Genomic DNA, 17,134 nt, shown 5'->3' on the forward strand with positions numbered 1-17,134 from the left:
TAAAAACTATAAATGTATTGAATATTTTATATATTTATTGGCAAGACACATTGTTTACGTTTTTGAATGATATGAAATTCTCGGTTTTGAAGTATAATATTTTAATAATTTATATTAATGCATTCTATTTGTTTGAAAATTTACATATAAGAAATTGTTGTGTTATTTTTATATATACTGAAAATTGAACACATCATACTTATTTGTTTTTTTTTCTATTCTATGCATGTAATATTTATTTGTTGTGAAACTAAGCCTTATTTAGAGCTTTTAATTTTGCTAGTATTAATGCTCATAAATTTACAGATTTGTACATTAATATATATATATATCACTTTTTTTAAATAGTTTAATAGATTGTATTTATGCTGACATAGTTTCATCATTTTTAATATATCACTGTTACGACCCATAAAAATGTCAGTTTGTTTTGAAAATCAGTTACATTTTATTATATAATTATGATTGATAGTAAAAATCAAATATCAATGCCGAGAATTTTATACTTGTAACTTAATAGAAAAGAACATAATATTAATGGACAAAAATACTATAGGAATTTTATTGTGCAATATCAATCATAGTCCTAAATAATAGTTATTAAGTCTGATCAAGAACATAATATATATATTATATACATATTAGCTATAATATTAATATATGATTTTTATAATTATAATAATTATTATTATTACAATTATTACAGTAAATATATTATGTATGCAATTATAATTATTATCATAATATTAACAGTATCAGTGTTTATTATCGTAAAAAAATATAATTAATATTAATTAAAATATATGTAATTTAAAAAAAAATATATATCTTTATTGAAGACTTGAAATCCCAAGACTAGCTGAATATGTACTATCTAGATATCTATATTTATATACTAATTTATTTACTTATTTTATTGGTACTGTTCCATGGTACAATGGTACTATAAAATACATATTTAAGCAATTTAAATATATTGTATATATATTTACTTATTTATAATAGACTTTAGGTTTACCTAAACTTGTTATAAATAATCATACTACATAATTTAACAAAGCCTTTTACTTTTTGCACTTTTATTTTTTAATTAATCACAACCATATTCGCAATATACAATACATACATAAAAAGATTTTTTTTATTGTTTTACGCGTTCCTAGAATTTAATTATTATTATTTTGTTAAAATAAACTTATTATGGAATAATTAATTATGTGGCTGAATATAATCTTTTGTTATTACATTTTAAAACTGAATAAATTATCTATTTTCATAAAACTATACAATTTTGATCAGACTATTGCTTAATGTTTATTATGTCAAGAAAAAAGATTTTATTCAGCTGCATTTTTTAGTTAACTCTTTAATGTTTATATTGTTTCAAAAATATTGTTATTTAAGGTGTGATTTTTTTTTTACTATTTATTTTTATTTTATTATTATTTATCCTTTTTTTTTAACTTTTACAAGTAAACAGTAAGAAAACACTGTGCAGTTTATGTTAGTGTCAGGTATGTTTTAATCATTTTTCTTTAATTTCTTTAAAATTATTTAATTTCAATAATTGGGTTATTTTATATTATGTTTTTAATTTTCAATAAATTATAATAATAATAGTAATTTTGCAGTTGAATAATCTGAACATCTAATTTTATATGTACCTATGTCATATACCACAATTGTTTATATTTTAAATGTATTCAAATATTTGTTTATATTTGTCAAATCTATAATTCATTACTTATAAAATTGATTTTTTTGGTTATTTTTTTTTAATTATGTTATTCCAAAGCTATAAATAACCATATTCATAAATTTATTTATATGACATTATAAAATTACAATTTAGCAACAAGTAACAACTAATTCTATTATGCACATACTCAACAGAATAAATGGAAATTATAAATTATAATAGGTATTATACAGATACATTATATATTTGAATATTGCATACTATATCTAAGTTATTATTCAATATTTGCAATTTCATTTAATGATATTGTAAAAGAAATTTTTTTTGTACGTATAAATTAAAATGTTATGTTAAACTTGTTTTCAACTGTAACTTGTATGCAAGATATTTATAATTTTATAAATCTATTGATATGTTCTTATAAAGTTAAAAAAATAAATGGAATTAAAAATTTTAATGTGATCATAATTTATGCTGGTTTGTCCTGTCAGTTAACTCTAATTACTCCATAAATAGTTTATAAATTTATTATGTTAGTTAATTATTCTCAACCAGACATGGTCGAAATCTACAGGTACCCAAATAACTATCTTGTCAAATAGGCAATCAATCTAGGCTTTCGTATCTACTCCCAGTCATCAAGTTTTGTAAAAAATATTTTTTATTGTTATTACTTTTTAATTATACACAAAAAAAGGTTTTAATTACAAAATAGTATTTAAATATTATGTATTTACTTTGTACACACATTAATTAAAATTTAAAAAAAAGTGTACAAATTAATATATAATAATTGAATCAATCATAGATAACAGGTTAGGAATTAATTATTCTGAATTATATTGATTTTTTTGCCTGAGCAATGCATTAGATGAAGTTCAATAATTTATTATTTCTAAAATACAAAACTAATATATTGAAAGAAAAAAAAATTACCGTAAAATAGATCTTTCCTAAACTAAAATACAATATCGCAACTATAGTTTGTTGTCTATTATATGCAGTGTATCACTCAATAAATACCCACTGGGACTATAAGAAAGGCTTTTAATGTTAAATTGTACATTACTTAAAACAATGCATAAAAATCAACAAACAAAATTCATCAATTTTAAATTTGTTTTCATAAATCTGTTTGTATTATTCCATCAATCATTTAATTTAAATACAGTAAAACCTCCTTATAATCGCTCTGTACCAACTAATTTTTGTGTTATCTGGAGATAACAATATATGGGACTGTTGTTATTTTCCATTGTGAGATTTCCGTCTTACAGGGGGTCAGTTATAAGGAGGTCTTACACGTTCACTGTATACTGTAAACAATATAATATGTATATAGGTGTTATAATTTAAAAACAATTTCATGTTGTATTAAATGGGCATTTGTTATTTTTGGTTATATATTATTTAAGTATTCAACAAGGGCGTTCGCAGGGGGGGGCCAGTAGGGGCAGTAGCCCACCCCCTTAGTTTTTTCTGGGCTGATTATCATAATTATTATTGATGATTTTAATGTTCTTCAAAAACTTAAAAATTTCATAACAATTTTAAATAGTGCACTAAATTATTTTTATTTTTAATGTTAAAAATATAAATTTTAAAATAAATTTGGTATAAATTGTAATTTACATTTTAAACTTTTAAATGATTGTATAAAAGTTTTAAAGTCAGAACTCCAATCATTTAGACTACTTATTTAATCTGAACATTAACTATTTTTTTTTCTATACCTATAGGTTTACACTTTAGATCATATATTTATTATAAAATTCACGTAAAAACCTGTGCAAAATTTAAATTTAGAAAAAATCTTTAAATCCAAAATGACCTTAAAATTTTAAATCGTCAAAAAATTCAATGTAGGTATGTTATAAAACGAGTATCGCATAGCTAGGTTTGGAAAACAATGCAAAGTTCATTGTAATCCCAACCTCAATCATTACCGCTGTAATATAAAATATCGCAAAATAAATTTTTTTTTAATTACAAATAAAAACATTTATTTTATAGAGTGATTTTTATTACACTCAATTATGTAAGTCAGAACTAAGAATGTTGTTTTTATAGATTATGAGATGTAATGATGGGACCAAGTGCAGTGTCAACCAAGTTTTTACTTTTTTGATTATAAAATTAAATATTCATAGATGGCATACCTACAATAGTTTAAACTTTTTAAGTTTGTGGTATCAATGACTGAATAAACTAGAAATATTAAATTTTATAAATTACTTAAAATTATAAAATCAACGGTAACAATTTAATCATATTAAAAATGTATTTGATTATTTAAAATTACATAACAATTAATTAAATTAGTGCTGTGTTAACTTTGGACGTATAATTCATAAATATTTTTAAATTCCTTGTCTATATGAAAGAAAACATGTCACAAAAATACTTTATAACTAATAGGATAGTGAGACAAAAAAAGGAAAATATTTTGCCCTCCCTTTGACAAATTCCTTCAGATACCCTTGATCTTTAATATGAGCTGTACAATAAAATGTATCATTCTAGGTTCAGTCTTGTATAGGTTTTTGCAAACCAGACACACGGCCATTGACATAGGCTGCATTACAATAATACTAGCCACAGCATTTTGATATATCTAGTTCAAATATTAACTATACCACAACCTAAATAGGTACTTTTATTAGTCAGCAGAGTACCGGTGGTAATTAAATACCAACAAAGAATGGATGGTAATAAAAAAGTTGATGATTATTAACTCGACAAAAATATTCCAATATAAAATGAAACACAAACTTTCATAGTTTTAACACTCAAAGGAAGCAGTGATGAGGGGGATAAATACATTATTATATAAATGTAATTTATTTAAATTGTTATAGGGAATAATAATAAATTTCAAATAATATTAAAAAATCAGTCACATCCTCCCATGACAAAATCATTTGACTGCCATTGCTTGAACATTCAAAAACTCACTGGAATGAGGAGTGACTGTTACGGCTAGTCCATGACACACTTATACTTTAACCAACACAATAATTACACTATTACTAGTTCACTATCCAACAAAAACTAAGGTCTATACTGTCCATGCAGAGGTATCCACTGAGTAGTTCATGAAGACCATATTAAATATGACATATTGACATCTGCCACAATATTCCCATGGTCCTTGTATATTTTACAATGAATAAAATAAACTTAACCTGACTACAGAATAATTTATGTCCAAAACCAAATGAAAGTTGAAGACTATTGTCACTATTTTATGGTTTTCATCAGACTATAAAACATAAGTAGCCTTATTCAGAAATAATAAATTGATATAAACTCATAATTATTACTATTTGATGATCAGACAATCAAATCACTGAGGACTGTTGATATCATAAAATTAAATTTCTTACAGGTTCGATCTGGATCTAACAATGCTTGGATTTCAATTAACCGAAAATTATTCTACGGATCAAGAAAAAGTATTGTCACTCAATTTATGCCATTCATGTCATCCATGATTGAACCATAACACTGAACGGGCTAAAATTATAGATTAGCTAATGCCAAATTATTTATCTCACTCATTCATTGAATATGCCAGCATACTTGTTAAAATAAACTGCATATTATCATAAATAAAAAAAAATACTTCTTTTCTTAAGAATTTTTATTTTGAATAACCAAATTTACTTTGTAAGTATTCCTTAAAACTTATTATATTAAAATGAAAATTACGTCAAATTTTATTTTTGACTTATACAATTTATTTAGTTTTTGGGCTTCAATTATAAATTTTAAACGGTTACAAGTATATACAAAATTTAAGAATTATAAAATAAATCAGTAATTATACATATTTTTAGCTTATATTACCCAGATATTAATATTAATATATGTTTAATAATTGCTTTCAATTTACACATACGCAGAAATGAAAAATAATATCTGATATACAAACGTAAAAAAAAATATTAACACTATATCAGTTCTAATTTAATATATAGACAAAAAGATATAATATTCAACGAGAAGTACTGTACATTATCAAATAGTAATAGTAATTTACGAAACACTTCTATTTTTCGATTTAAACTTAAGCAAAAGTGTACGTCGAGCACGATCTCGTTTTGCTTCTATTTCAGCTGGTGTGCAATATCTGGTAGTAGTTGTGGTTGTAGCTTTTGCATTATCACTGCAAGTACTGAAATATACATAAAATACACAATAACAAAATAAAATATATTGTAGTAAAATAAACATTATGTTATTACCTAGAATTATTTACTGTCCCAACAATACTGCTCAATTGTTTAGGTTGTTGTATTGATTGTTGCTGCTTGTTAACAATTGATGATGACGAAGTAGATCTACGCCAAAGTACTGAACTAGAACTTGAACTACTGGAAGAAGTATAATTGCTTGTGGCTAAAAAAAAAAATTATATATCAATAATTTATTTATATTAAAAAAATGAAAATTTAACAATCTATATTTGTTCTATATGACCTCTTAAGACTGTTTAAGTTAACACTCCAAACTTGACGTGAGCAATATTTAGTGTCCATGCTGATATTTTATATTTCAACTATATTTTTAACCTGAATTCAAGTTTCTCACCCCAGTAACTAAATATAAGATATTGAGCAGGTCATCTGTTAATTTATATATTTACATTTTCGGTTGTCATAGAATAAAATTACAAAAGGTATATAGACATTTTGATAAGCTGACTATTAAACTATAAAAGCATTATGTTTATAGAGGTTGTTAAGATATCTATAAATTATTATAACTAATGAAATGCACATAGGCACATAATCACATAAGTGTAACAATTAACTAAAAAAAATTTAAAATTGTAAATGGTCACAAAAAAAACAATAGTTCACAATGCATGTAGCTACATAAATTGTGTAATAAACTCTAATAAATAATAATATATCATATACTGTATTATGTATACATAAAATGTTGAAATATTTCATTTCTAATTTTTTATTTTTTCATTAATATTAAAAGTCATTTATAGTCTCTTAAGATAATGTTTAATAAATACATTTTTAAAAAAAGGTACAAGCGATTTTCAATTTATATATATTTTGGTTATTAATGGAGGCAACATAATAATATTTAACAGGGCTAAACAAGGTAAATCTAATTGAAATTAACTAAAATTCTAACTAGTTAAACAAAATATTTCCATCTAGTTTTTACTTAATATTGGTCCAAGTTATTATTTGCATTTAAATTTATGAATTGATTTAAAACATTAAATTTGTACTATTTATATAATAAATAAACATATACCTGTTTTTTTTTCCAATTGTATACCGACATTTGTGTTTGGCTGTTTATAATTATTCTGAACTGCTGATGCAGTAGTAGTTTCTTTAGCACCATTCAAAATTTGTTGCTCGATTTCCGCAAAATCAATATCCAAAAAAAACTCATCTTCTTTGGCCAAAGTGTCATCCAACAATGATGACGAGGAATCATCTTTCTTAGAATTAGTAACAGTGGTAATGGCAGAAGATGAGCCGCCATTTTCAGATTTGTTTATCATATTAGAAGTTAATGTGTGACACTGTGATTTAAAATTGCTTTTCTCTTCCTCGCCAAATAGTTTGCTGTGTACTGGTTTGAACTTTTTGGCAGCAGGGTAATATACATTATTATTTGTTGCATTGTTGGTATCTTTCAATGGACTTATACCGTTAATTGACAAAGAATGCGAAACAATTAGTTTTGTAGGTTTATTCACGGTATTATTAGTATTATTAGCATCTGCAGCTATTTTTTTTTCAATAGCTTGACTACACAACATCATCATTTCATCATCAGCAGAGTCATCTAATGAACAACCACCAACATTATTATTTTCTGTTGAACTGTTTGCAGAAGAACTAGCTTCCATTTTAGCTTTCATTAACTGTCGATTTCTCTTTTTTGCACCTATAATACAATACAATTAGATTTTTTTAAATATTTTGTTTACTTATTTACTATTAAACAACGTAGTTTTAAGAATTAAAAAAAATCCTATTCAGACAAAATGTTAAACTTAATGATTGAATAATATATTACTTACTGAGACAATTCAATATACATTCAAGATAATTATTCAGCTCCTCCTGCATAGCAGTATTATTTACACTTGCACAACTCCTTGGAGAAGGCGATTCATTGTTTGATGAATTATAGTGGTTCGATCTAAAGAAGGAACGATGATGACGTTCAGAGAATAATCGGCTCTTTTTACTCCTTTTTGACCTCCTTTCAGTAGCTAAACATCAAATCAGAATTAAAATTAAAATTTGGTATACCTAATTCTTATAAAATAAAAAATAAAGAACAAAAATAACTCCAAAGATAATATACTTATATATTTAATAAAAAAATGTTTGAAAATCTAAAATTATTATAAATTTTAATTAATGTAATAAATTCAAATTTGAACCTATATCAAAATAGGTAATAACTTAATAAAATATTATATTCTGTCATTAAATTTAATTTAATTTCTAAATTGAGTACTTTTCATAGACTACCTAAAACCCAGCTTAAACTAGTTATTTTAAATTAGATAATATAAGTATATAATATTATTATTCTTACCATAATCATCATCTTGATAACACACACTGCCATATCCATCATCCCAACCAATACGCACACCTCCTAAATCATATTCATCAGGAGTCCTCCTATAAATTGGGATAAGATGCGGAAACTTAGGGCTTTCCATTTCATCTGATTCATCGTCATCACTGTCGTTGAATGTGGCTCGGACAGGTGTTCTTGGACTGGGCAAAGCTAGTAGACAGACAAAAATAAAAGACGTGCTTATGTTAGATAAAAGTACAATAAATTATATTAAAAGACTAGGATACGTCTTAGCCATCTGAAGTCTGCTACAAAATAGTAAAAACATAGGTATTATATAGTAGTGACTAGTAGTTGATCATAGGGGATATGAATGTAGTGTGTCAAGACAGATAGGTAGTCAGCGCTAGGTGAACATGACCTCTGGGTATTATTTATATTATTTGTTTATAATTTAATATACTAGTAGGTACCTAATAGGCAGGGACGGAGGGAAAAATTCAGGCTGAAAAAATGTATTACTCAGGTTACATCTGTATGTCATAGGCGTAAATATATGGGTTTTTTTTTGGGGGGGGCTGATAATATGTAATACACGTCTTTCAAATAAGAAAAAAAAATAGAGAATGAAAAAATTTAGAGAGGGACCCAAACTCGTGTGCACGAAGTAGTCACATTCTCGCGGATGATCAGACCAAGCATATATAGGTAGGTACGCAATAATAATAATGCGTTTATGCTTCCCAAAATATACCAATCTTAAATACCTAAGCAATTATAATTATTAATAAAAATTAGCTAGTACTTAGTAGTAATAACTATTGTATTTAGCGCGTTTGGTTAAATACATAATCACCTAGTGCTCACCAGTCACCACAAAATTCTTCGACAGTACAAAACTCCAAAACTAGGTAACTAGGTACCTACTATATAATATTAGGTTTTTCCTCTTGTAGTATTGCTTACAATTATTAAGTATATTTTTTTGGTATAAAGAAACACTAATTGTTTTAAAAAAATTAATGTCATGCATCCGTCAGGCCAATAGCAAATTCCAATAGGTCAGACCACCGGTAACTTACAGGTATTCTGGTAAGTCAGACCATCCCTACTCATAGGTATAGAGAAAAAATATGAATTACTGGAAGTGTCTCGGGCAATGGTTTTATAATTTATGGAGTTTCGAGCTCACAAGACTGGGTGATATGAACAAAGATGACGAAAAAAAAGATGTTGCCCTTAATCATATGCGTTCCGAACGTACCTTTTAGCGGGCTAGAAGTCGTAGCGTCGTATTTTTCGTCAACATCGCGATGTGATGGTTGCGATTTTTTGGGTGTCTCCATTCTGCACTTTTTTGTTTGGATGTGCGTAACGTTAATACCGAAAAAAAAACAATGAACAATTATCCTTTAATAATAATAAAGCGATTGAAACTTGTTTCAATCGGTCAAGTTCAACAGAAAAAAATTGTCGTTAAAATTTCTAACTATGGGGTACCGAAAAAAGTAACAAGTATACAAGAATAAAAAAAAAAAACGTGTTTGATGGACCGAACACCAAAATTTCGAAAAGGAACGAATCACGTAGCACTGCGGGAAAAAATATGGATTCCTATTGTTTAAGGTACGACCGGTAGTCCGTTACAAAACTGGGCTTAAGAAAATGTGTTTGTGATCGCGCTCGTGTGCGTGCAGAAGTCAGGACGTAGTGCATACCGCTAACGCTTGTTCACCGATGCGGCGATACGTGACGGTCTCGAAAACGTCGAAACCTGGCCGCGGCGTACGCACTAGTGGCGTTACCCGGCTACCGCCACTGGCGCCACTACGGATACCTCCATGCGGGCGAAAGGTCGTTTATACCATGAGAAAATAGATACTTTGTCATGGTTTAATATGCTACGCTTTTTTACTAGCTTATCTACCACTCACCACTGCAACCATGATTTCAATTTAATTTTTAAACTAGCATATTCTTATTTTATTAGTATCCAGCAAGGGCTAGCCAGGAACGACACCAGGCGGGGGAAAGCTAGGTGCAATGGCCCCCTACCAAGCCGTATTTCTAGAAAAAATGGATATTCTTAAAAACAAATTCACAAAATAAATATATCATAACATCTAAAGTTGTTTGAAAATTTGAGTTTTTTATTGGTATTATATAATAATATGTAGGTACAAAACAAATTTAAAAAAAGCAGGTAAGCGGATGTCGCTCTGCTGTACAGTAGGTTACAAGTGGGTCAATGTATAATGGATTGTATTAAACTTGAATTCAGTGATATAATATCATTGTATAAGGAAAACGATTCTGAGCGAAGATGGTTTGTCAGTTTTATATTTTATAGCCTGTAGTTGAATTAATATTGAAATATATTTTTTGTTCCTATGGTGATAAACAAAAGCGTTAGAAATTAAAATCCCATTTTTAGCGGTTTATTGTAATTTGTCGATGGTTTTTCCCGTGACATTAAATAACTATTGAGAAAATCAAAAAATGACCTCCTTAATATTCTTAAAGTACCATCTTGATCCAATTTGCTAAAAGATAAGATACTACATATTGAAATCGAAGCACTCCTTCTTGTAGACATTTTGTATACAGGATAAAAAAAAAAAAATAATAAACACCATTGTAAAACCACTAACTTCATCGCTCCGCTCAGAATCTATTATAGTTATGTTCTAACCTTTATAAAAATATTTCTTAAAATACATTACTTCATTCATTGTTGATCTTAGATAACTTTTCAACATTTTAAGGTTGGAAAAGATCTTATTGGAGTGGCTATGATACTGGTTAAGATACTGGCAATGTACGAAACTACAAAATATTTGAATTATTAAAAAATGAACTCGATATTTTTCAACTATTTTCAGTACCAAACTAGCAACAAAAAAAATCATGATATTAATTGAAAACGTTGATAACTGAAGCTTCGAATATCGTATCGTATTGTATAATAAAATTTGTTTTTCTTAATCATGTAACAAGTAACAACACAATATTTAACACAATTCAAGTGGGGGGGGGGGGGGGGGTCCGACCCCATGGACCCCCCTCCCCCTCCGTAAATACGCCACTGATCCATAGGGCCATAGGAGCAATTAGGGGGTGATTCGGGGGCTAAGCATCCCTATTTTATCATATGCACTCCCAGTTTTTTAATCATATTTTAGTTAAAATATCAATCATCAGGGTTTAGCTACTGATACAATTTTAGACCCCTACAGAAAATTATCCTTAGTTGCGCCTATGTCAGTATCAAAGCATCTACTATTCTACAATTAATGTCTATAATACAGCAAGAGCAAGGCCGCAGACCGCAGTGCAGACTGCAGCTGCCGTAGTGTCGAGACACAGGCACACACAACAACCATTGTCTATTATAGGCGAGCGCAATTATTATTGTACGCTCACGCGATTATTATCGTACGCTCACGCGATTATTATTGTACGATCGTGCGATTAATAATCGTACAATCTGAGCTAAATAGCCAAGGGCACTAGATGCGGGAAAGCGCGTCGTCGTCTGCGGCGGGGAGGACAACGACGATACCGCCGCACCGTCCCGCCAACCATATTATGCTCTACCATAAAAATATGCGCTCTACGCCTGGCGGTCGTGGGAACTGGGAATGTGGGATACTGGGATAATATTGAACGACGACGACAACGGTGGCGGCGGCGGCCGAATATTGATGCGCGTCCGCGGCGCATGGCGATAAACCACCGACGCCGTACGCCGCCGCCGACGCCGGTTAGAGGCGGCGCACGCGCCAGACGGCCGCCCGTGATTTATGAGCTAAGCGCGGGAGGCACCAGCCACAATAGTCAGTACGATTGGGCGACGACCGACCGAGGTGGTGTTTCGTTAAACCAAGACCGCGCCGGACGGGAACGTTTTACATCTCTCGCACTCAAAATACGAATACTCAATCGTTTCGGCGGTATTTAGTACCTGTCGTACTCATTCGTGCAGGTTTCTCATTCTTATCGACTCAACGGCAGTGAGTGGTATCGCAGCGGATCGACAGATAACGTCGTCGTCGTAGGTAATACATTTTTGCAGAAATATAATATTTTCGTAGTTTTTAAATAATTGATTCGGCCGAAAATCTCGTCTGTTTTTGTAGTATCATTTAATACATTGTGATACACACAATTTACATATTATTGTGTATTATGTAGATATAATTTGCGTTTTACATAAAGCAAACGACGTAGCCATCACTGGCAGTGCCATCAGCATTTTATAAAATTGTTGAAAGCCTTTAGTTACCTATCTATGTACCATGTTCGATGTATGCCTGTATATTGTATAATAATAATATTATCGTAACATTCGAAAATCTGCCAAACAGGTTGTACAGGTGCGCCGCCACCGCCGAACACAATCTGCAGTTTAATGTTGTCATAAACCATCAAAATATTGCTGTGTCAATGTATCGTGTACCTATACGTGTACCTATACGTGTACCTATACCTGTACGTGCGGGGACGAATATAAAACAATAATAATAATAATTAGTAATTACGATGTATTATTTTAGGCTAGGCGTTCTGCTTTTTTAGTTTGTTTTTTTACATTCTCGTGTTTCTAATTGTATTACGCGACGTGCAAGCGCCAGCAATATACTGTCGCCTCATCGTACATACAATTTATATTACATTATGTACATATTATACGATATATGATATACCTATACTTTTGTCATTTGCCAATTGTATCCAATTGTTCGGCGTCGTTAATTGCCTCAAGTCTATAAAATATATGACAGCAATGGTTTATTTTGTGAGCTGTATACTGAGTGTAAGTAGATACAATCATATGTTCTTACAATTGGTAATTGGTATTAGCCATTATGCATTAGATATTACAGTGGTATTATTTGTCTATACATTTTCGAGTTTTCCAAATACACCCTGTATCATCGTAACCTGCAGACGATATATTATTTAATTATTATATTATAATATTATCATTGTTATTATTATTAATTTTATACATATGGCGCGCGTAGGCAGCGGTCCGTGGATGGAAATTTCGTATAATGTTTGTTGTTTCTTTTGTTGTTCTTCCCGTTCTGTGAAATAACTCGGCGGCGGTCGGAATGTGCTACATAAGTAGACAGTAGGTAGTTACCAAACGAATTATTCTAGCGCTACGTGCCGCCGCCTCGTTTAAAAAAATTACCAGATACCTATTCGTTACGTAAACTGTCTATATAGGTATGTTATACAGTGTAAACCAGGGGTCTTCAACCCGCCATGTCATTATTTGAGGCACACATTTTAATCATATTATTATATTAGCGTATTATAATTTATAGCATATCTGCAGGACTGGATTTAAGATTTTGTTGCCTCTCGACTTAGGTTATAATTAATTTTTCCTACTTCTCCATTTTCACAAAATATTTATTATTCACATAAAATCAAAAATAACTATCTTATGACTTATGAGTTATGATTAACTAAATATAATTATAAATTATGTATAACAAACTTTTTTGGAAACTGAATTATTGTATCATTATATTTTATTACTAGCTGTTCCATCCGGCGTTGCCCGTGCTCAACATTTGTAAATTATATTCTTAAAAAAATGTATTATATTATGTCACTTTTCCACTAAATAGTAAATACTAATATTATGATATTAATATATGTAACCAATGACAACCATTTAAATAAACTACGTATAACCTATTTATTTAGCTATCTTAAGGGTCATCTTCCAAAAAATTAGCTTCTATTTTATAATTTTAATGTATAATATAGATTATTCTTATAATAAATCGATAGAATGCTCTTTTCAGAGTTAAATATTTAGATAGCTACCTAGCTTATTACTTACCTATTGTTTTATAAAATAATAAAGAGAATATTTCTATAGTATACCTACTCCTATGTGGTAGATACAAACGACAAGCCACAAAGTTATTCTAAGGATTTGTGGTATCCAATTTAGTATAATATGTAATATTATACAAAAAACAGATCATTAAAAAAAAAACGATTTCGCGCAAAAAATATTCCGCAGTTGTTGATTAGGAACCAATTGTACAGTTTATTTGTATATTTATTATTAATTTATAATTTTCTATTGCGTATTCAAAAATGTAATTATTTTTTTTGTTGTCGCCTTCTAACATAAGCCAGGGTGGGCTATTGCCCTCCCAAACTACTCCTTAAATACTACCCTCCATATTAGCATGTATTTTTTAATACATTTACTTAATATAAAACGTAATTTTTTTATTGAGAACGTGGCCCGCGAGATTTAAAAATAATAACAGAGGGCTTGTTGCCTAAAAAGGGTTGAAGACACTGTTGTAAACTGTTGTGAATTCCTTTGTGCGATGTATCATATATACCTAATATAAAACAGATAACTAGCAAGTATAATGTCGATAATACATTATTACATTAAGGGGATTCGATACCGTGATTTTCTGTTTTTGTCTAACACATGCGCGACATAGTATTTTAGACGTAGTTTTTTGCCAAACATACCAATTGATCTAATGAAGCGATAAGAACTCTGAAAAACAGATTTGAATTCGTCATCAATTCTACTTGAAATCGACTTTCCCACATTTTTGATTTTTTGATTTTAGCTTCTCCAAAAATTGAAAAACAAAAATGTTTAAATACTCTTTTTTATATGACTTTTTCTGGAATTTAGGGGATAATATCAAAAAATGTGGGTGTGTTAGACGAAAACAGAAAATCACGGTATCGAATCCACTTAACAAAAAATTTGCGAAATATTCAAGAAGTTAATTACGACTTAACAAAATGACGTATGTTGCCGCATACCCTGTGCATAGACAAGAATACTGTGCACATATCATGACTCATGATCATGATCTCCAATGGCTCCACCATATACGGGTACGACACCAATGAACTAAAACCTAAATACATGGAATGCGTGTATTAATCAAAATATTAAATTTAAATAATATTATGATCATGATAGGAAGTTGCCATTCCGAGTCATGGGAAACATATTTTGATAATATGTTATCTACGAAAATTGAAATCATCATCTTAATATTAATCAAATAATATTGAAAATTAGAAATATTAGAATATATTAAATATTATCCAAAATGCATATTATTGTGGCTCCCGTAGTCCTGTATAGCAGTATAGGCAAATTTTACATACATGAGAATTATATATATAATAGTATAATACGCATTCAATGTATTTAATTGAGTAGCCAGAAATTTTGTATGGAGGGGGAGCCAAGTCTCTCAAAAAAAACAAATACAATACCTAGGTCTTTTATTTACACTTTTTATTTTTTTATTAATCTTGATAAATTTCTAAGGTCATATAGTCAATGGGGAAGTATAGCGAAGTATAGCGAAGTATAGCGAACTGCTGCAGTGCTGGGTCGTAGTTGACACGGTTTTTGTCATAATGGTACAATTTAAATAGACGGTGGTGGAACGGCAACAGTAGACTTCACGGTACTACGGTAGGCAGGCACGGGCAAGATACTCATAAATCAATATTCCGATACTAGATACTAGTTACTTGGCTTTGTATTATTACGATACTAGTTACTTGATACTTACATTTTATACTTATAATTGTATCGGGATACCGCCCAACTCTGTCGGTAGGGGCAGTGGCGGATCTAGAGTTTTGTTTTTTTTGGAAGGGGAATTGTCTTTTTCCAAGTTTTATGACACAAATATTTAATAAACGGCTCAATTTATTAACCTAGATGCTAGACCAATGTGGGGGGGGGGGGGTGAACATGACGAGTGAGTGCAAAAAACGTCAATATTACTACTTCATCATTTATTATATACAATATACATATTATGAAATCAATTGTGTTACCATAACAAAACATTAAAAAATGTATAAAACCAAATACAGTTTATTGGTGTTTAAGTCTGTAATCAAAACTTCAAAACGTGTAGTGTAGTACATGTACTAATATTTAGTAATCTGAATGTAAACTCTAGGTACCTAAAATACTAGAACACTCACATATTTTAATAATTTTAATTTCTAATTAGATAGTAGATAGTTGTTTTAGGTATTCATAAATAGTAGTTATTAGTTAATACTTAATAGTTTAATAAAGTAATGAAGTACTGAATTTCGTATGAAAATTAAACAGTCATCAACTTTTGTTTCCAAAATATCAATCTATATTCTATACTGATTACTAAGTAGCCAAGTAGGTTATTAACAATTTATTATAATAAGTCATATCTAGTATACCTACTGTTATATGCATACTTAAGACTATACAAATAAATAATAATGACTGAAAATGTAAAAGACTAGTGAGCTACCTACACAATATATAACATTAAACATTGAATGAGTTATAACTTATAAAAATCAAATATTATTTTTAATATTTTTATTTAAAATATTATGATATAATATAACATATATTAGGTAACATTTTTAATAAATTAAAATTGTATTTTATTAAAATAATAAATATTTTGTGCAAGTCAACTGCAGTCTACAGACGTTCAACATTAATATATATTTGACTGTAAATTAAGAAACATAATATGTGTAAGCTACGTCTATAAAAAGGATAATTTTGTTTAGTATACTTATACGTTGTTACAATATGTATATTGTTGGTATAAAATATGTATAATATAGTTAAATGTTTAACCAAGTTTATTTTTCGTGTACGATATATAGAACTGCATTCGTAGGTACACTTTACGTGATGACTCAGAGGCATAGCTAGGGGGGGCTATCGGCCTATAGCATCCCTATACAAAATGTCTGGCTACTGCGCGGTGTATCTTGTATCTAAGTCTTGTATTTCACGTCGACAGTACGTTTATTATT

The 17,134-nt window shown here is 29.2% G+C and overlaps 3 protein-coding genes across 7 annotated transcripts in view; 2 read left to right on the plus strand and 1 right to left on the minus strand.

The window, feature by feature from the left end:
* Positions 1 to 5,331, plus strand: part of LOC100161820 (zinc finger and BTB domain-containing protein 14) — a 16,022-nt gene extending 10,691 nt beyond the window's left edge. For both annotated transcript variants that reach the window (XM_029490502.1, XM_001952355.5), the window contains exon 9: positions 5,088 to 5,331. In XM_029490502.1, coding sequence (XP_029346362.1) covers positions 5,088 to 5,104 — 17 coding nt within the window. In that variant the 3' untranslated portion in view covers positions 5,105 to 5,331. The remainder of the gene's footprint in view (positions 1 to 5,087) is intronic.
* Positions 5,332 to 5,339: 8 nt separating this feature from the next.
* On the minus strand, positions 5,340 to 9,994 carry LOC100159775 (putative uncharacterized protein DDB_G0277255). The gene is made up of 6 exons (XM_001952364.5): positions 9,543 to 9,994; positions 8,291 to 8,488; positions 7,764 to 7,958; positions 6,983 to 7,627; positions 5,947 to 6,100; positions 5,340 to 5,876 (listed from the first exon to the last, which is right to left on the minus strand). Exons 1-6 carry the CDS (start codon positions 9,622 to 9,624, stop codon positions 5,738 to 5,740), a joined length of 1,413 nt encoding a protein of 470 aa, XP_001952399.2. The 5' UTR covers positions 9,625 to 9,994; the 3' UTR covers positions 5,340 to 5,737.
* A 2,106-nt stretch (positions 9,995 to 12,100) lies between these two features.
* LOC100162451 (synaptosomal-associated protein 25) overlaps positions 12,101 to 17,134 on the plus strand; it is a 15,839-nt gene continuing 10,805 nt past the window's right edge. For 2 of the 4 annotated variants that reach the window (XM_001950040.5, XM_003248239.4), the window contains exon 1: positions 12,102 to 12,336. The gene's annotated coding sequence lies outside the window, so the exon portion shown is untranslated. Of the gene's footprint in view, positions 12,337 to 13,073; positions 13,095 to 17,134 lie in introns of those variants that run through there. The other 2 variants (XM_008190415.3, XM_029490512.1) reach the window with 2 other exon arrangements.

Source organism: Acyrthosiphon pisum, chromosome X (assembly GCF_005508785.2).
Source record: "Acyrthosiphon pisum isolate AL4f chromosome X, pea_aphid_22Mar2018_4r6ur, whole genome shotgun sequence".
In the NCBI taxonomy this organism is placed as follows: Eukaryota; Metazoa; Arthropoda; class Insecta; order Hemiptera; family Aphididae; genus Acyrthosiphon; species Acyrthosiphon pisum.

Excerpts from the sequence above, each read along its gene's own strand:
- LOC100159775 (XM_001952364.5), bottom strand. The coding sequence starts at position 9,624 with ATGGAGACACCCAAAAAATCGCAACCATCACATCGCGATGTTGACGAA. Across the intron at positions 8,489-9,542 it reads GACTTCTAGCCCGCTAAAAG|CTTTGCCCAGTCCAAGAACA; the intron begins GTACGTTCGGAA and ends TCTGTCTACTAG. Across the intron at positions 7,628-7,763 it reads ATGTATATTGAATTGTCTCA|GTGCAAAAAAGAGAAATCGA; the intron begins GTAAGTAATATA and ends ATTGTATTATAG.